This window comes from Alligator sinensis, unplaced genomic scaffold (genome assembly GCF_000455745.1).
Source record: "Alligator sinensis unplaced genomic scaffold, ASM45574v1 scaffold59_3, whole genome shotgun sequence".
In the NCBI taxonomy this organism is placed as follows: domain Eukaryota; kingdom Metazoa; phylum Chordata; order Crocodylia; family Alligatoridae; genus Alligator; species Alligator sinensis.
The window spans coordinates 156,503-177,550 of NW_005842856.1; the positions used below are offsets into that span (position 1 = coordinate 156,503).

At 45.0% G+C, this 21,048-nt stretch overlaps 1 protein-coding gene across 1 annotated transcript in view; it reads left to right on the forward strand.

Moving 5' to 3' along the window:
* The window catches only part of LOC102382681 (ADAMTS-like protein 1), a 211,481-nt gene that overhangs the window by 145,220 nt on the left and 45,213 nt on the right, over positions 1-21,048 (forward strand). The window contains exons 14-15 of the mRNA XM_006035591.3: positions 6,814-6,941; positions 11,233-11,361. Of these exons, the coding sequence (XP_006035653.2) occupies positions 6,814-6,941; positions 11,233-11,361 (257 nt within the window). The remainder of the gene's footprint in view (positions 1-6,813; positions 6,942-11,232; positions 11,362-21,048) is intronic.

Genomic DNA, 21,048 nt, shown 5'->3' on the forward strand with positions numbered 1-21,048 from the left:
CTCTGCCCTGCCCTGCCCTGCCCTGCCCTGCCCTGCCTTGCCTTGCCTTGCCTTGCCTTGCCGAGAGCTCCTTCCTCTTGGGCTACTGGCAGGGGACTGCCTCTGGCCTCAGCCCCTAGGGTTTATAAGGGCCAGGCCCTGCCCCTCACAGTCAGCTGACCACTGGCAGGAGTGATTGCTTGTTAGCTCGGTTGCCCTGGCAACCAACAATTCACTCATTGCTACGGTCCCTTCCCTAGCAGTTTTTCCTTCTTAGGAGCAGGGCACCTAAGTGCTCTGCGACAGTTTGTAAATGTGCATTTCCCTAAGCAATTCCAAGACTTGGATGCACAAACTGAATATAATGATGATGATTGTTGATGATGATAGTAATAACAGTAATGATAATTATTATAAAAGTAATAATAATAGTAGTAATGATAATAATTATGATTGTTTTTAATGGCTAGAGGAAATCGAACTCCTCTCTTTTGTTTCCAAATAGATTTCACTGAGTGGCCTTAACCTGGCTTGTTTTAGTGTCACTATCCTATATCTCTAGCCTTGTGGTCCATGAGACAGAAGTTTTCATTCAGAGGGAGAAAAATCTCATCAACTCAGGATTTAAGACCATATATCTTGGATGGATTTTTTTCTTCTACCTTTCTTTTCATTCCCCCACCCTCACCCTGTCTCTCTCAGTCACTATCCTGGCTAAGGGCTTTACACAGAATAGCTGCTAAAAGTTGCTGGTGAGAAAAACATATTTGTCAATAGGTTTTGACAATTTTACATAGTTTTTACCAAGAATTAATGAAGATAGGTTATATATTCCTAGCATAAGAGAATATATCTAGTGTGGCATTTGACCACAGGAATGTTGATTGAACTCTGAGGATCATATTCTGCTTTAACATATGCAGTTAGGTGTAAATCAGGAGTCAGCTGAGTTACTGTTGTAAAACTAGTTTGAGTGAGAGCCCAATTAGGCTCTAAGTTTGTCCAATGGTTGCACAGTCTTGGTGAGCAGACCAGGAGTCTAGTGACCTGAATTCTAGTCCCAGCTGGGTGATGATGGCCACTTGCTGCATTTCTCTGTGCCCTGGCATAATAGCTCTTATGATTTTTCATTACTCTTCTGATATTAGATGTTTTTCTCTTAAAGCCCTGGTCTCCAGATTGAGAGAGAATCTCATTTTTCATTATAAATGAATAGGCAGGTTCTAACCCTCCTAATTTCAGAGAATGGCTTGCAAATTGCTTGAAAAAAAGAAGGGGGAAAGAACTCACTTGTTTTAAAACCTTATGATTTTAACTTAATCTTATGGTGAAAGGGGGAGGGGGAAAGAAGGTAAGTAATTATTGATGTTTTGAACACTCGCAGTTGATGATAATAATGATGTCTCACTTCATCTGTTAAGACTGTGAGCTTGTTATACTAGCAACTGTCTCTGTTTGGATTTGTAAAATGCCTCACAGAAGCCTCAAACGCAGCTGTGGGCAGTAGCATGATCATGAGTAGGTGAGCAGGGCATGAGTCCTGCCTGCTGCCTATGGAAGGGAGGTGCTGGAACAGAGCTAGGGGGACTTGTTCTTCTGTCCTTCCCTTTCAACCTCACCCCAGCATCCTCACATCTTACCTTCAGGCATTAGGGAAGGCAGGGAAGTGGCAGTGGCACAGAAGCAGAGGGAGATATCACCTTCTTTGTTTTTATAGCTAAAAACCAGTGGGGTTTTTAGCCACACAACATGCATGTCGACAGTCAGAAAGGAGTGATATTTCCCCCAGAAGCTGCTATCAGTGGATCCAGGATCATGATTAGAGGGAAGAGAGCTCAGTGTGCATGTGTAACATGCCAAAGCAGGTGTGACTACACCCCCATCTGTGATGCTGGATGCCAGTGAGCTCTCTGAGCTCACCAGCTGGTCAGTGTGAGGTCTGGTCAGAGCCATTGCTTTCTCACAGTTCTGGATCTGAGAAAATGAGTACTGCTACTGTTTACCCTTCCTCTCCCTCCTCCTCTCCAAATTCAGCAGCAGGGGATAAGAAGACAAACAGGGGAAAAAAGACTTTTACCTTTCACTGAGAGGTGAAGTCCATTGTGTCCCAGGAAGTCCCTTGCCAGGAAGTGTGGGCCGTGGTCCAGGAAGCCAAATCTTGCACGATGGCACCAACTCCAGAGAGGTCAACCTGCGGCTCAGGAGTTGGTACCATCGTGCAGGATTTGGCTTCCTGGACCACGACCCACACTTCCTGGCAAGGGACTTCCTGGGATGCAATGGACTTCACCTCTCAGTGAAAGGTAAAAGTCTTTTTTCCCCTGTTTGTCTTCTTATCCCCTGCTGCTGAATTTGGAGAGGAGGAGGGAGAGGAAGGGTAAACAGTAGCAGTACTCATTTTCTCAGATCCAGAACTGTGAGAAAGCAATGGCTCTGACCAGACCTCACACTGACCAGCTGGTGAGCTCAGAGAGCTCACTGGCATCCAGCATCACAGATGGGGGTGTAGTCACACCTGCTTTGGCATGTTACACATGCACACTGAGCTCTCTTCCCTCTAATCATGATCCTGGATCCACTGATAGCAGCTTCTGGGGGAAATATCACTCCTTTCTGACTGTCGACATGCATGTTGTGTGGCTAAAAACCCCACTGGTTTTTAGCTATAAAAACAAAGAAGGTGATATCTCCCTCTGCTTCTGTGCCACTGCCACTTCCCTGCCTTCCCTAATGCCTGAAGGTAAGATGTGAGGATGCTGGGGTGAGGTTGAAAGGGAAGGACAGAAGAACAAGTCCCCCTAGCTCTGTTCCAGCACCTCCCTTCCATAGGCAGCAGGCAGGACTCATGCCCTGCTCACCTACTCATGATCATGCTACTGCCCACAGCTGCGTTTGAGGCTTCTGTGAGGCATTTTACAAATCCAAACAGAGACAGTTGCTAGTATAACAAGCTCACAGTCTTAACAGATGAAGTGAGACATCATTATTATCATCAACTGCGAGTGTTCAAAACATCAATAATTACTTACCTTCTTTCCCCCTCCCCCTTTCACCATAAGATTAAGTTAAAATCATAAGGTTTTAAAACAAGTGAGTTCTTTCCCCCTTCTTTTTTTCAAGCAATTTGCAAGCCATTCTCTGAAATTAGGAGGGTTAGAACCTGCCTATTCATTTATAATGAAAAATGAGATTCTCTCTCAATCTGGAGACCAGGGCTTTAAGAGAAAAACATCTAATATCAGAAGAGTAATGAAAAATCATAAGAGCTATTATGCCAGGGCACAGAGAAATGCAGCAAGTGGCCATCATCACCCAGCTGGGACTAGAATTCAGGTCACTAGACTCCTGGTCTGCTCACCAAGACTGTGCAACCATTGGACAAACTTAGAGCCTAATTGGGCTCTCACTCAAACTAGTTTTACAACAGTAACTCAGCTGACTCCTGATTTACACCTAACTGCATATGTTAAAGCAGAATATGATCCTCAGAGTTCAATCAACATTCCTGTGGTCAAATGCCACACTAGATATATTCTCTTATGCTAGGAATATATAACCTATCTTCATTAATTCTTGGTAAAAACTATGTAAAATTGTCAAAACCTATTGACAAATATGTTTTTCTCACCAGCAACTTTTAGCAGCTATTCTGTGTAAAGCCCTTAGCCAGGATAGTGACTGAGAGAGACAGGGTGAGGGTGGGGGAATGAAAAGAAAGGTAGAAGAAAAAAATCCATCCAAGATATATGGTCTTAAATCCTGAGTTGATGAGATTTTTCTCCCTCTGAATGAAAACTTCTGTCTCATGGACCACAAGGCTAGAGATATAGGATAGTGACACTAAAACAAGCCAGGTTAAGGCCACTCAGTGAAATCTATTTGGAAACAAAAGAGAGGAGTTCGATTTCCTCTAGCCATTAAAAACAATCATAATTATTATCATTACTACTATTATTATTACTTTTATAATAATTATCATTACTGTTATTACTATCATCATCAACAATCATCATCATTATATTCAGTTTGTGCATCCAAGTCTTGGAATTGCTTAGGGAAATGCACATTTACAAACTGTCGCAGAGCACTTAGGTGCCCTGCTCCTAAGAAGGAAAAACTGCTAGGGAAGGGACCGTAGCAATGAGTGAATTGTTGGTTGCCAGGGCAACCGAGCTAACAAGCAATCACTCCTGCCAGTGGTCAGCTGACTGTGAGGGGCAGGGCCTGGCCCTTATAAACCCTAGGGGCTGAGGCCAGAGGCAGTCCCCTGCCAGTAGCCCAAGAGGAAGGAGCTCTCGGCAAGGCAAGGCAAGGCAAGGCAAGGCAGGGCAGGGCAGGGCAGGGCAGGGCAGGGCAGAGAGGGATCTTGGAGTCCTAATGGACTTCAAGATGAACATGAGTCGTTAGTGTGACGAAGTCATCAGCAAAGCTAACTGCACTTTATCATGCATCAGCAGATGCATGACAAACAGAACCAAGGAGGTGATATGTCCCCTCTATCGGGCACTGGTGAGACCGCAGTTGGAATACTGCGTCCAGTTTTGGGCGCCACACTTTAAAAGAGAGATGCGGATAACCTGGAGAGGGTCCAGAGAAAGGCCACTCGTATGGTTAAGGGCTTGCAGGCCAAGCCCTATGAGGAGACACTAGGGCACCTGGACCTCTTCAGCCTTCGCAAGAGAAGATTGAGAGGCGACCTTGTGGCTGCCTATAAATTCATCATGGGTGCACAGAAGGGAATTGGTGAGGCTCTACTCACCAAGGCGCCCCTGGAAGTTACATGAAATAATGGCCATAAGCTAGCAGAGAGCAGATTTAGACTGGACATCAGGAAGAACTTCTTCACAGTTAAAGTGGCCAAAATCTAGAATGGGCTCCCAAGGGAGGTGGTGCTCTCCCCTACCCTGGGGGTCTTCAAGAGGAGGTTAGATAGGCATCTGGCTGGGGTCATCTGAACCCAGCACACTTTTCTGCCTATGCAGGGGGTCGGACTCGATGCTCTATTGAGGTCCCTTCTGACCCTAACATCTATGAATCTAAGAGGCTGCAATGCTGAGCTCATTTTCATGGAGCTCCTCTGCCTTTCTCCTCCTTTCCCCTGATGCTGAATTCAGGGTGGGGGCAGAGGGAGGGGAAGGGCAAGCAGCTATGGTGCTCACCTCCAGGGTGCCAGAGTTGCATGAAAGCAGCAGCTCCAGCCAGATCCTGCACTGACCAGCTGGTGAGCTGAGAGAGCTCACAGCACATGCAGAACTGCTGGCAGGAGCTGCACTGACATGTCAGTGAGTTCAGAAAGTTCATTGTGCATGCGGCACACAGCAGAAGGGAGCTGTGACACACTGCCACACTCCCTAGATCTGCCCTTGGCAGCAGTGAACCTTCAGCCACTGCTGCTGCTCTTCCCTCCCTGCTGGCGCCAGGGCCAGAACCACTTTAGGGATAGTGCAGGGAGGTGAGGAGCAGGGAAGGCAGGGGGTGCAAGGAAAAAGGGCGGGGCAGGCACAGTATTGCTTGGGGCACAGTACTCAATTATGCCTCTGGTCACAGCCTTGCATGATTACTGTAATGCCAGCACTAGTTAATTATGAAGGTTGTTACTTTTGGAAAGCTATAGCCCATATGAGAATTACTTCCTGCCCCTAACATGAGGAACACAGCTACCCAGCTGGAATGCATAATTTCCCTGAAAACTAAATGTCTTTTTTTTTTTTAAGTGCAGTGGTTGTATCAGTTTAACAAAGGTGAGAGCCTCTTAACTATCTCCACTTTCCATCAGCTTTCTGAAATAGGTCAAAAGAGCAAACACATGATGTCACTAATATTTGACTGAATAAAAACCTGTACTCCTGCACAGTGTGCTGTCTTTAGAAGATGGAGGAAATCATTTGTAGCCTCTCTTGCAATTATTCTGAAATGTGAATCATAAAGAAGAGCCCAAAAATGTTATAAAGTATTTGTGGACATTACTAACAAGGGCCATAAACTTACAGTCCTTCTCTGCCTATGAACTGGGTCGCTGAAGGACTGGTACCATTCAAGCTTTGCGTAGGTAGAACATTGAAAGGAATTGTAACTTGCTGCTCAGTGATCGTCTGGTTTTGCTTTAAAATAAGAGATATTTATTTACCTATTCTCCATTTTAAAATATCCATAGTGCCATAATCTGCTGTGGATTTCTCTTTGCGGGGGGGAGAAGAGTGGGGTCACAAGATACACTGTCCAAGATAAATATACTAAAAAAGATTTTCCTACTTTATTACTCTAAAGTTCATATGGGTAGGTTTAGCTAGCTATTCTCACATGCCATTCCTCTTGTATTAAACTGATCTACCCTACCCTATAATATATGACTAATGACTCTAGGTACGTTTGTGGCCTCTATTACCATAGTATCTGAGCAACTCTCATATTTCTGATGCATTTATTCTCATAGCATACCTAATAGTCAATGCTATTATCCCTATTTTATGGTTGGGGAACCTCAATACAGAGAGGCTGAGTGATTTGAGCAAGGTCACGTGAGAAGTCTATGGCAAAGCAGAGGCCAGTGCCTCCCAAATTTTAGGCTTGCATCTTAACTTGAAACATTCTTCCTGTTTCACATGCAACATATACCAGTAGGCTTGAAAATAAAATTAATGTGCAAGTAATTGCAATCCATGGTAGCTACATAAGGTATTTGACCCTGCATTTAATCATTTACTTCCTCATTTACTTAAATTCCAAAGGCCCAAAGTGTAATAAATGACCTGTCATTCTATATACATTTAAAAGAAACTCTAAAATCATAGCCTAGCTAAGAGACTTTTGCTCCTCTGTTTCTCTCTTGTCCAGGATACTCCTTCAGCCTGATGACTCCTTGCAGATTCTAGCCCCAGTGGAAGCTGATGTGGGTTTCTACACTTGTAATGCATCCAATGCCTTGGGATCTGATTCTGTCTCCATTGCTGTCACTTTAGCAGGTAACAGGATACTATCAGTGATTTCAGAATTCTTTATGCTGCACGTAAATTCCTGCAAACCAAGTATAGATGAGTTAGCTCAACCTTTTGGCCCCATTGGTCAGATGACTGATGTGAGGCCAGTAGTCCATGAGCCAGATTGGGCCTTGCACACTAGGACTGGACCCTGCACCACCCCCATGTGCCAGGAACAGGGTCTCACACCAACCCCACACAATCCCACATGCTGAGATCATGCCCTGCATTCTGGGATTGGGCTCTAGGGCCTCACACCACCCCAGCCCAGCACACTGGAATCGGGGGATCAGGGTCCCACACCTCCCCTGTGTGCTCAAATCAGGCCCTGAATGTTGGAATGGGCCCCTGGGGCCCCATGCCACTCCTGTGTGTAGGCCATGCTCTCCAGCCTACAGGGCTCCCCATGGGTCTGCCTCTGCTCCCCTGCCACCAAATTTTGGAGCCTTGTGGGCTGGATGACCTGGCATCAGGGACCAGATCTGGCCCACAGGTCAAGTTCAGATCTCAGGTAACTAAAATGGAAAACAAAGTCCTAAAAACAATATTAAACTCTTCAAAGTAGCCCCCAAAATGCATAATCTTTCCCCTGATCTCCACCTAACAAGGTATCCCTCAGAAAAAAATACTGGAAAGAAAGATAGGACTTGTATCATAGTCTGAAAATAAATAAGTTCTGGCTCTACCAAACAGAGACTGAAAACGAATAGAGCTCCCTCCCTATAGCTCCTATGCCCACCTCACATCCATAATCAGGATCATAGGACTATGTAGGACCTCTTGGGCCCTTAAACCCAAACCCTATAAACCTGTCATATAATCCCTTTCATAAAATAATCAGATTCCATCTAAGACCTATTGGAAAGGTGTTCCAGAGTGTCATTGCTCTTCATGGTTAGAAATAAAATGGGACCTATTAGATTAAATGTGAAAATGGACACAAATGTTATTCCCAACCATGTCTACCCTTGTAGTCCCTATCATCCCTGAACTTTGCTTCATCATCAGTTTGTCCGGTAGCCAGAAGAACACCTGAAAAAAATTAGGTGGATTGAGCAAAGTGATATATTGAATCAAGACCTAAAACCATCAGACCGTGTCCCAGGGTCAGGCTCCTAGCTCCATGCACAGATGGTCCATGTATTAACAGTTGGCATTTTCAAATTAACAAGGGGATTTCTTCACCACCCTTACACGGAATGCATTTTACGGGGTTCTAGTTGCTGTTGTATCCATCCTGCAGGTGCTGAATGCCCTCATCATGATCCAGAAAAGCCATTAAGTATGAACGCTACTTTAAACATCTGAATGTTTTCATTGACGTCAGTGCGACTGTTCAGCTGGTTAAAGTTAAGCAAGTATTAAGTATTTGCTGGATTTGAGCCAATGCACTTGGCACCTTACAGAATCAAGCCTTGTATCCTGTCTGTCTGTTATGACCAAAGCGTGGCCAAAATTCTTCCAACTGCTGGCAAATAAAGGGTTGTGAAGGATTAGCTTTCTGGTTTATATTTATCCAGTAATGGTTCAGTTCTACCCCAAACTAAATATCCTTTGTTCATTTAAAGGATAATGCAAATGAAAACCTGACTGGGGGAAGGGGGGAAAGTGGAAAAAAACAAGAGAATTGTGAGAAAACGAAGGGAGTGATTCTACTTACATCAATGCAAATCTAGATCCAATATCTCTGTTGAATTCAGTGGTGTCATTCCACTATAAAACTTGTGGAAAGCCCTAAAATATATGTACAATACTATGAATACCACACAAAGCTCATATGAATATAACTCTGGAGTTACACATGGAGATAGATTTAATTTTCATTTCTAAAACTGCATACTTTGTGAAGTGGCAACATGAACAAGTTTTGCTTTCTTTACTGTCCTAATGAGTGAATCCCTAGGGTTTGGAAGCCTTTTCAGTCAAATCAGCATTCAGGTCCCAGGCGATTTCTGGAAACAAATCATTTGCAGACTGTAGAAAGGCATATGCAATGTTCAGCATTGGACTTTAAATACCATCAGCCCTTCTTTTAGAAGTAATTATTGAGGTGATAGCTTGATTTTTCCATAACTTAATAACAACTCAAACCTCCTGGTCTTGTTCTTGGTTGGTGCTGATCTCCTGCAAGGCACTATACATCTCCTCCCATCAGGAGTTGAGGATTCTCAGCATCTTGTAAAATGAGGCCACAGTTACAGAGCTCAGATAACGTGTAGGTTTTAAATTGAGTCAGCAAAACTATTTTGGCACACAACAGGTCTTTTCCTAAAAGAACTGAAAGCTTGAAGGTGTTTTTAGAGGAATTAGAACATGTGAGGAAGGATTATTTCATTTTAAATGAAGGACTTTTCACTTGGCCCTTCTGATTAGTTTAGCAAATGCAGAGAGGGGAGAAATACACTTCCAGTTTTTGGAGTGATTTGCTACTCTTTATTGGATAAACAATTAACCAATTTTAATGTGATGATGGAAATCCCACTGGGAACATAAAAAGTTAGTTGACATTTGTGGTTTCTTGCCTTTTATGATTTAGTTGCTACAGTAAAAGATACAAACTTTGCAAGCACTTCTGTCAAGTGAAATGTTTCTTCCTTCATATTACCCATAGATGATACACCATAGGCATCTAGATTAATACAGTAATGTTTCAATATAAAATGTGCCTTTTAGCAGTTCGGGAAGTACTACAGATCCACATGGAAGTTTTAATTAGGAACAACTGAAGGAGACTGGTCACAAAATCAGATTTCCAAAATTGCAATTGTCCAATCAAAACAAGTTTAATTTTTTTCCCTCTCTCTCTGTCTTCCCTTTACCCACACTATCTAAATGTGTCCCACTCTGCTATCACTGCAGATTTATAGCCAGATTAAGTCATTGGTACTCTAGATACCTGCTGTCTGGAGTCACATGATGACATCAAAATCTAAGCTTTCATTAAAAACAAATTTGTTTCTAGCTTTTATGTTAGTGAAGGTAAAATCAAGAACATGGTTTGAATGTCACTGAGGTAGGTAAGGTCTTCCTGCCTGAGCCTGCGGGCAACCTAATAAGACAGTATCTCTGAGGAAGGTAACCCTTCCCTGTTCATCATGATGAGGGACACTGAAGCAGGCCCAAGACTGATAATGGTGCTGGATGCACCCTGGGCATTTCTTTCAGTATGTGGAGTGTGAGAAGTATATGTTTAACAGAGCCATTGTCTACCATGACCCAATTCAAGTGTAGATGTGCCTTGAGTCTCAGCTGGGCTTAGCTACCTGAGTGCTGGGCTTGCTGTGAATCCTGCCCTTTTCTCTCTCCTTCTAGATGCCTGCTGTTTGCATTAAGGGTGTCATCACCCAATCAGGCTGAAGGTATCTTAGACTAGCATGCATGGAATAGAAAAGCAAAGGGATGGAAAGAACCTCAGTAGGTGGCAAACTTCCTTCATGATTGCAGGGAGCTACTCCTAAACCATCCCTGACAAATGCTTAACCAGTCACCTTTGAAAACCTCTGATGAAGGGGATTCCACAACTCCCCTGGGAAGTCTATCCCACTGCTTTTGGTTTTCAACATTTCTAGCCCATGTTTCTCCAAGTCATTTATCAGACTGTTGCATGGGACTTTATCAGAATTTTTATTAAAGTCCATGCACATAATCCTCAAGTTGAATTCAAATAGCAGGGTGGTCAATAGGGACAAATGCTTTGTCCCTCACTTCAGGTACAAGGTTACCCTGCTTTCTCACAATACTGATGCCATCTTCTTTCTGTTACTGTCAGTTATTTCCTGCACTAACTCTAAAACCTAAACCTGAGATTATGGAAAACATGGCAGATGCTAAGGAAGTGGATCGCATGTGGCTAGAAGTCTCCAGCAAAGCTACAGTGCTGGTATCCGTCATTTGGGATCATTGTCCTGTGTTTGGCCCTTGGCAAAGAGTAGTGTCTGGCTTGCAGAATCAAGGCAAACAGCTTGCTGCAGCTCCAGTTGCATTGCTGTTTATTGTTTCAGCTGATTCTCATATGTGCTGGCTTGACTTTAATACTATTCTGTCTCTGATTTAAGTTTTTTTTTTCCAAAGCAGCTTTAACTACGGAATCAAGCAACTCCTTCATGATATCATAGAGTCCAGGAGCAGGTGGCTCCATCCACCAGCATCACCCACTGGTGAACACCTGTCCTATAATGTCTACTTCTGCTTTCATGCCAAACATGTTGTTTAGAGCCTGCCCCTTGTGACAAGTTGAGTACTTTACTTTGTGAACTGCCATTTTTCTTTTACACAGGAAAACCACTGATAAAGGCATCAAGAGCTATTGTGATCAACACAGACTTGCCTGCTGTTACTGCTGACATTGGAAGCACAGTGAAAACAATCCAGGGAGCAAATGTTACCATTATCTGCCAAGTTGCAGGTGAGAAGTGACTCAGTCCTTATGGTGAACAGATATGGGGTGCTGTATTATCTCTACCTTTCTACCGGGGTTTCTTAGTATACCCGTACCTCTGTGCAGAGAGGCATGAAGCTCTGTGGATTCAGCTTTACGGGTCTCATGCAAACTTTTTCTTTACTTTCACATGATAGAAATATAGGAATTGCCACAACACATCAGATCACTGGCCTATTTACCCTGATATCTTGCCTCTGACAGTGGCCAATACCAGCTCCTTCTTATGTAAGTGTAAAATCCCCTTAAAAGACAATAGTTGTGCACATCTTTTAGGGAAATTGACTCCTAATGCCTAACCTTACATTATGAAATATGAAAGTTGAAATACCCTGTACACTGGCTTCTTATCATCTAAATACACAAATGGGGCCATTGCTGTATTTGTCATTTGAAATATGCATCACCACTGTTCTTGCATCTGGAGATGTACCTTCACAGGATAACAAAATGTATGAATGTGCATATAAAAATAATACATATCAAAACAGTATTCATATAGCTTTGCCAAAGAGAATACGTACTTGATAGTGGATGGGAAGAGTATCACACACAGCCAGTACATTGGGGTGGAGGCTGTAATGAAAGGTGTTGTTCCTTATGGAGACAGAAAGAAGTGGACAGTTCAGGAGTGAGTAGTTAGACAAATCAGTGCAAGAAAGCCAACCAATAAAACCAGAACAATTGTTTTTAAATAATGGAATTTACAACATTGGATTTAGTGCTGCATGGGCCAGAACCCTTTGATCAAGTGAGCCGTACTTGGTAGAGAACCCAAAAGGAATGGGAGATAAAGCTGGTCCCAAATGACCTTTCTCATGCAGTATAATTTTGAGCAGCCACCCTAAATGATGTTTGATACTTACAGTGCTCTGGAAACTATTGTGCTACCTAGGCAAGGTGTTTTAGCCATGCCACATCCTTTCCACAGTCTCCCCCTACACTGGGAGCACTGGAATTGAGTGGCATGGAGGTTTGCTGGGATTTCTCTTATTCCTGATGCAAAGCAGCTGAAATGAGAGATGAGGATTTTGTCCTTTAATTCAAAATTCAGTTGTGTGGTGTACACTGTTAGGCCTCAACTCCATGAGATGCCCAGCGACTAGGGAGACAACGGAACAGTGCACACATTGCTTCTTCCAACAGCTTTATTCAAAATGGAGACAGATTCGGGATAGCCCCAACAAACCGGGAAGCCGCAGCGACCATTAGTTCTTTCTATATTTACACACTTTGGTTTATGCTTATTAACATTTACCCCACCTTTGTCCCTCCTTTGTTCAACCCTTATTCCTTCCCATTTTAAGCTCCACCTCTGTTTACTGTATATTTAATTAGCATGGAATTACCTCTGCATTTCACTTATTTACATGTCTTTTTGCTAAGAGTGCAGGCCTAAGACCCTGACTCCTGCTTCTCTTGGTCACTTTCAGTCTCTTGCTGATTACTTCACCATCTCCAAGGTCTTACTTCTGCTTTATCTCCTAATGATAGCTGGTGGTCCGTATCCTGTTCTTCTTACACAATGAGCTATATATCTTATAACAATACTATATTGTTAGGAAAGTGCTTGCCTAAGCGCCTTGCAATGTTACTTTTAACATACTGTTCTGCCTTGTGGTTAGCAGCTTTCTAGGCCACAGGTTATAGCCTTTTATTCAGCTGCAAATCCAATGCTCCCCAAGATTCAAATACTTTTATCCTAACGTACACCTAAATCTGCTGAATTTTGTTTCCTTTCTAAGTTAGGTGATGCAGAGCAATCTGCCTACTCCAAGAGCTTTGCTTCAGTCTTAAGTGTAGAGACATGATATCCCCCTCTGCAGTCCAGATCCTGATAATTTTTCTGCTCCCAGCTCCACCGTCCATCCCCCTTCCCCCAAATCCCTGAAGGTAATTAGTGTTTGGTGCATCTTTGCACTGTACTTTCATCTCTTTATTTTAAGAAGGCACACGTGATACTAGTCAGTGACATGTGAAATATGGGACTAGCATAGTATCCCAATTAATTAATTATGTTCTTTGGGATTAACAAAAGAAAAATACAGTATCACTCTTCCTTGCAGTTTAAGGAGGATTAAGCTCAGTAATCCTTCAGTCTTCTGAAATCAGATTGATTTCCAATGCCTTTTAAGGAAGAATAAAAGGAAAGTAATATTATCTTTTCTGATGTACTTCCATGACTACTTTCCATGATGTGATAGAAAAGAGAACAGATATAATATGGGCACAATTTTGGGCTTTGCAGTGAGGGTAGTGGGGGCCTGGGACATACCCATCCATTTAGATGGTGATTGCTGTTCAGAAAGTGACCAGATTCATCCAGCATGCTAGCAGAAATGGCAGGGCAAAAGAATAGCCCCAAAAGTAGGAACAGGTGAGGGCATGGCCAGGACAGCCAAGAAACACATGAATTCAGTACTTCCTCTCAGCAATTACTACCAAGAGAGGTTTAGTGGAGCCTTTGCCTGAATGGAAACCCTGCCCATTACCAGAATGCAATCACATTAGAAACACAGTGGAAAAGCTGGGGCAATCTAACAGCAGAATCATTGTCTGGGGAAAGGTGCTATCTATCTAGAGTAGGTAGACTTTAACCTTTATTGTCTCAGGCATTGTTGTAATATCGGAATTCCTGGATCATAAGGGGCCTCTGTGATATAAGGTGCCATAATGCACCCCGCATTATGCCAGTATCTCTGAACTGTGTTCTACGTAGTGATAACTCTTGGAAAAAATGAGAAGCTTTCTATTTATAAACGCTTCTTCCTATGCAATGTATGTATTTAATTTCTTACCCTCCTCAATGATACAAAGAAGCTTTGCTTATGACAGCATTGTTTTCCATGGACATTTGTTTTCTCCTGCTGTCTCATCAGAAGTTGAGAGAGGTAGTTAGCTGTGTTGGTCTGAAGACCAGGCAGGGTAGATTTGCACCTTGTACACTAAGTAAATCATCAGAAGTTGCCACGTTCTCAGAGCTTTCCACTGTGGATATTATAATAGCACAAACTGAGAGTTGTAACATTATATAGGAATTCAGAAAGAAACAGTGAGGACAGAGAAGCCTTGAAGGCACAACAATCTTGTTATCATGGAAACAGTGCTAGTAATTGGAAACAAAGGAGGCAAAAGGCAAAAATGTAAGTGTGGCGGCGAGACACCGCCACAGGCTCCTGAAGGGGAGAGAGTGAACCCTGCGGTCCCCATACCCCGGGAGGAGCCCCTCGGCAGAGCTAACTCACCTCCCACAGGGCAGCCAGAGCAGGAGCCGCACCCGGGGGCGCACGAACCGGCATTACGCCAGCTGTTTAATCAGCTGTTTCTGGTGTGGGAAACAGCTGAGCCAATCCCAGCGGCCGTACCAGCCGCCGCGGGAAAGTTTAAAAGCCCCACCGGATCTGGGTCAGAGGAAGAGCCAGAGAGAGAGAAAGCGGGCCGGCAGCTCATTAGGTGGGCTCTGGCACAGGGAGGAAGCAACCCAGCCTGCGTGGCTCTCGCAGGCAGCACTAGGGAGAGCTTTAAGACTCCTACGGGAGGCAAAGCAGGGGCAACCCCACAGCCCCCGGAAGAAGCTGAGACCAAGGAGGCAGGGGAGCTCCCTGCGTACAGTAGGAGGGAAGAGGCATCTGAGACCCCTAGAGCAGGCAGGGATAAGGGAGGCAGCCCTGTAACCCCCTTCTACTCAGGGGAATATTTTCTTTGAAATAAAACGAACCCCGAGAGGGGAGGAAGAGTGACTGGACCCAGGTAGACAGGCCCTCGGCCGTCCTACAGAGCCAGAGACCATCGTCAACACATATCCAACCAGTCGGCGAGTGGATGGGGTGTAGGGGAGGTGGAGCCCTGTGGAACATTGTGCCCTACGATTGTAGGTACCGCTGTCCATCGTGAGGGCCCCCCCAGGAAAGATCTCCACTGAAGACCCCTCTCATAGTAAGTTTTAACATCAAAGTCATGGCAGGAGAGTTGAGGGGAGGGGCCACACCCCGACAGGCCGGGCTGCCAGAAGGGCGCAAGATGTCACAGTAAGCTATAGAAATAAAATGATTTCTATAATATTTTATGCATTAGATGGCAAAAGACACCATTTTAGAAAACTTGTTAATAAACATGTTCTAACCAGCATGACATTACATAATTTTTGCTCTAGTGGGAACAAATGCTTGCTTGTATATTTGAAAATATGTTAGCTGATTGTAGTTATCCTGCACTTTTAAATACAAATGTCCTTACTGGATTAGAAACATTATGTGGAATTTCTTCAGCATAGATAGACAGCCTTGACAGCAGAAGGAATTTCAGAGTTTCCCATGTTGCATTAACAGCTCTGGAAAGGGGTGGTCTTAAAGTGCTACTAAATTCATACACAATATTCCATCCATCAGTTTCTGTTATAAACACTGAGGAAAATAAATGAGAATATGGGAGCACTAGGAAAAGACTTGGCACACAAATTTATATTTCCAGACACAAAGTTGAGCATGTCTAAAGGAATAAGCTTCATGGAGCTTTGTAAAACCTCATTCCTTTCCACTCTAGTACTTTTCTATCAGGGTACATCAAAGCCAGTATGTGGTGGAGCACCTTTGGGGTGCTTGTTACTTGGGGACTCTCATAGGCTCTGAGGAAAGCCTGCTTTAGAGGAGCAGCAAAGGAAACCTCCCCCAGGAACTATTTTAAGGGAGAAGGTGTATGGCAAGGCACTGTTGGTGCCTGCCACTTTAAGAGCGGAGCCAAGCAGCCAGCAGGTGATTGATTGCGGTGGCCATTTTAAATCTTAGGCCGCCCATATAAACAGGGCAGTTCCCTGCTGCTAGGCTAGGTAGTAACATTGCCTCGCTTTAAGGCTCCATGCAACATCCTAGAGGTAAGCTGTAGGGGATGGTTTGGAGGTTCCTGGTCCTGGGCATGAACTACAACTGCATCCTGCTGGGCGTGGGTGGCCTGGTGGGGCTCTCAGTGGTGTGGGAGCCCCCAGGAAATGCCAGGCCAGTTATCATTCCTGTGAATGGCGGGTAGGAGTGCTTTAACCCTAGCCCTCACTTTTGAGTGGGTTGCGTAACATCGGAGGGAATGGGGCCAGGCATGGCTGCAGCCACCTGAGCCCTGTGGGGTGCAAGGCCCTAAGGAGCAAGAGTTGGGGCCAGGCACGGATATGGCCACCTGAGCCCAGCAGGGAGGGAAGCCCTGTGGCCCCAGTGAAGGGAGCAGTGTGAGCCCCAGTAAAGGGAGTAGGCCTACGTATGTCTTCAGACACCCAAGGCTGTAGTTTGGGCCAGAGGCCAAGTAAGGGGGCTCAGTCTGAGAGATAGGGGTAAGTCCTGACCCTGGTAAGTCCTCCACTGCTGGGGGGCTGAGTGTGGGTTGAAAGCAAGACCTATAGTGAGCAAAATAACCTGCTGCTCCAGGGGGGTAGTGAGAGTCCCCATGAGACCCTGGAACACCAGTTGTGGTGTGAGTTTAAGAACACCCCAGTGAGAGGTGGCCCTAGAAAGGGGACAGAGAGGAGGGACCCCAGTGGGGGAGAAGAATCAGAGGGCTGAGAGCCCAGAGCATGTGAGCATATAGAGTTGCCCCAGAAGGGGCCAGAGTAAGCTTAGACCCAGTCAGGTAATTGGCTGGCCACTATCCCGGTGAGGGTCGCAGGAGAGGCTCAAAAGATGGTATGTCTTCCACCCAAGGTATGAACTAGGTAAACCTATGGCCTAAGGGGCCTGCACCAAGAGGAAGCAAGGCAGTACAAGTTGTCGACATGTGAAAGAGACCCTGTGAGAGGGTGGAATGTGAGGGGAGGGCGGTGTGAGTGTGTGTCTGAGGCCTGACAACGAGGCCTAAACTTGGTCTGGCTGTAGGCCAGGAGCATATTGTCATCTGGATGCTATCTGTGAGGCTTGGGCTGCGGTGTAGGGGAGGTACAGAGCCGCAGATAGCGCCCCCTGGCATCGGGGCAAGAATGGGCAGCCTCCTGCCTTAGTTAACAACTTAATTAATTACCAACAAGGCATGGAGGGCAAGACAGGCGGGTGGCGTGCTCAAAGGTAAGTGGGGAAACTAGCACTGTGGATAGTCGGGGAGCCCCACCTTGCCACACAGTAAAACAATTAAAAATTGCTCCAAAAAGGATTCTCAGGGTATTCTTTCCTTTGAAGTGACTCCCCCGTTCATCTCATCCTCAGAAGCTTTGGGTAGGCAGTCGGGCTATTCTGAAGTGCCCGTGGGAGAGGTCTTCATTTGGGTGTAGTTGCAGCTCTGGCTCACATTGAGAGGCTTTTAATGAAAATCTACAGGATAGCAGGACAAGCATCTATAAAAGAAATACTAGATACAAGGATTAATTGTGACATTTGCTAAAGCTGTTGTTGCCAGGAGACAGGAATACAGGCTGGCTGCTGACAGGCACTGATAAGGTTTCTTTCAAATAAGAGATAATGAAAGGGACTGTTACCATAACTTGGGAATTGTTTTTATATAGGTCTCTAATTTCTTTTTGTAGGCACAGGTGCTGACACATTCTGTACTCTGAACTGTAATCTGTAGATGTTGGAACAAGCCATTACAAAGCAAGAGGTCTAATTGATCCTCTGTGTAACTGAAGAGTTGCACCAAGGATGAATTTGGCCTGAAGCATGTGTATCTGTAGAATCAAATTCTCTTCTTCTTTCCCCAGGAGAACTCAACTGTAAATTTGTTTAAGCTATGAAAGTAAGTCCTATCAGAAAATCGTATTGCAATTCGTGGGCATGTCTACATTTGCAATTAATGTGCTTTAGTTGATGTGCATTAAATCTAGTACTTCCATTATGAGGTACTGGGAAAATGTGCATTAGACTGTCCTAATGTATATTAAGTAAAGAGCACAGGTACCCTATACATAAGCATGGAGGCTGCTCTCCACCATGTTGGGAATTCCAGCATGTCGGAGCAGACTTAATTGAGTCTGCTGAAGCGTGGCAATTACTGCTCTCCAGCAGCCTCCTGTGTCTTGTGTATCAGCATCCCCATGCTTAAAATTGGTGGTGAGGGCATTTGAACTAAAGCTCTTCAAATGAGCTTTATTTCTAGTGCCCTCACCGCCATTTTGAAGTGCAGGAATGTGTGCAGGCCCTCTCCCGATCCCACCTGGATCGCCATGTGCAAGTTCTCTCTCAATTCCATCTGGGTCGCCATGTGCGAGCCGGGCCCGTCTTTGTGCACACAGGCTGTGGCCGGCAGCCCGGGTACACGGGGCTGGAGAAAAACCGCGGCGCGGTTTGGTACGCTCGAGCTAGAATCAGTCACGGAGGCGTAATGGTTGATTGAAAAGATTATTTACTTACACCCAAGGTGGTCGCGGTGTAGGCTGGTCAGCTTTCCAGGCACAGCTCCGCTTGAGTTCTCGGTGGAGGACTCTAATAAACTCGGTTCCTTGACCCCGGAGTGATTCAGGCTCCACGGGTTCAAGAATTCGTTCCCACAGAGCAGCTATATCTCTGTGAGTGTTACTCGGTTCCCAGGTCCCCCGGAGCTGTTAAGACTCCGTGGGTTCGACAATTGGGTCCTTAGTTGTTAAGGCTCTGAGGGTTCAGTAAATAGGTCCCCCGGAGTTGTTGAAGCTCCGTGGGTTCGACAAATTAAACCTCTGTTGCCCTCTTAAGGAAAAAGCTGGGTTCGAGAGGATCAGCAGCGCTTAGAGATCTTCACGCTCCTTTCCCGAACTCCACGTGCTTTCTCTCTCTCCAACTTGGGCGGAAACTACCCAAGCCTTTTGTACGGCTAGCAAGCCAATAGCTAGCCACCACGTATGCCTACATTTAGAACCAGCCAATAATGTGGCACGAATCTAAATACAAATGGCAGGAACTCCTTTGCATCGTGCATCACCATAATGCAAAAGAAATGCACTATGCAAAGAAAGCTACAGAACTGGCGGGAAAAGCTCCTGCACGCGGGTTCTCCGTTACAACAGAACACTCCGCCGTGCAAAAGAGCTGCAATTTGGCGGGAACATGATTTAGCGATGCCGAAGCACGCACAAACAAGAAAAACCACAACTTTGGGTTGTGACAGAATGCTGATGCGTGAGACGCAATGGTGCTTTCATAGTTTCATAGCTTGTAGGATCGGAAAGGACTTTGACAGATCATCAAGTCCGACCCCCTGCCATGGCAGGAAAGAGCACTGGGGTAAAACGACCCCAGCAAGGTGTTCGTTTAGCCTCCTCTCAAAGACCCCCAGGGTAGGAGCCAGCACCACTTCACTTGGAAGTTGGTTCCAGATCCTAGCCACCCTGACAGTGAAGTAGCGCCTCCTGATGTCTAGCCTGAATCTACCCTCAGCCAGCTTGTGACCGTCATTTCTAGTCACTCCTGGTAGTGCTCGGGGGAACAGGGACTTCCCCAATGCCTGCTGGTCCCCTCTGACTAGTTTGTAACAGGCCGCTAGATCCCACCTCAGCCTTCTCTTGTGGAGGCTGAACAGGTTCAGGTCCCTTAGCCTCTCCTCGTAGGGCTCACAGATCCACTCTAACTAAAGCCCCACCCCTTCACCCCTGGTGCACATGTAAAACTGCCCATGGGTTTTAAGCAATGCGTAATGCACATTGGCCTATTTTACTGTGCATTAACTAAATAGCAAGTTTTTTTTTCCAGTGCATTAAATGTGCATCAATGTGCATTAAAATAGGTTAATATGCATTAAAGGTCACGTGTAGACATGCCACATATGACTTGGCATCTACTCTACAGTAGCTGAGGTACGTTTAAAAGAGATGCTAGGGTCTTGTGGCTAGCCCCAGGCTCCCCTACTATTGAGCCTAAGAGAAACAACTCCTATCCACCAAACACCCTACATGTGGCAGTGATTCTCAGAAAGTAGATTTTTAGTCCATTGGTAATTCAGACATTTTTTTTTTGTGGTTGAATCTGCAGATTCAGGAATGGTGGACTCAGGTTTTCCGCCAAAATGAATTGGAAATGCATTTTAGCTCATGTAGATGTTAGTATGAAGCTTTCTACAGTGAGCCATTGGATCAGATCCTGTACATACATGTTTTGACTGCATTTACATGGCAGGCACTTGGATGTCTAATGTCATGTCTGCACTAACAAAAGCGCATGCTGCCTACTCTCTCCTCTATGCACACCAAACCCTTGCACTGGACATTGTAGTCCTCTTAAAATGGATCGGAGCACATGTCAAGAAGTATACTCGACATGCTTAGGGCTGTACTCAAATAGCTGTGCTGCCCAGTTTGCAGGCTCTGACATGAGTAGAGTGGGAGTTGTCACAACCCAAAGGGTGTGATTTTTGTTTTTGTGTGCTTCAGCACTGCTAAATTGTTCCTGCTAAATTATAGCTTCTTTGCACAGTGGAATTTTCTGCTGCAAAAGAGAACCCCGGTGCAAGGGAGAATTTCCCGCCAATTTGAAGCTTTCTTTGCAGGATGCATTTCTTTGTTGCAGCACAGAACTGCTCGTTGCAAAGAGTTCCCGCCATTTGTATGCTAATTCGAGTCCCATTATTGGCCAGTTCTAAATTATTCACACGTGGCAGCTAGTGATTGGCTTGCTAGCGGTATAAAAGGCTTGAGTGGTTTCCGCCAAAGTTGGAGGACTCCACGAACACCGGGAGGAGGAGACTTCACGCTGTGTGAAGATCTCTAAGCACTGCGGA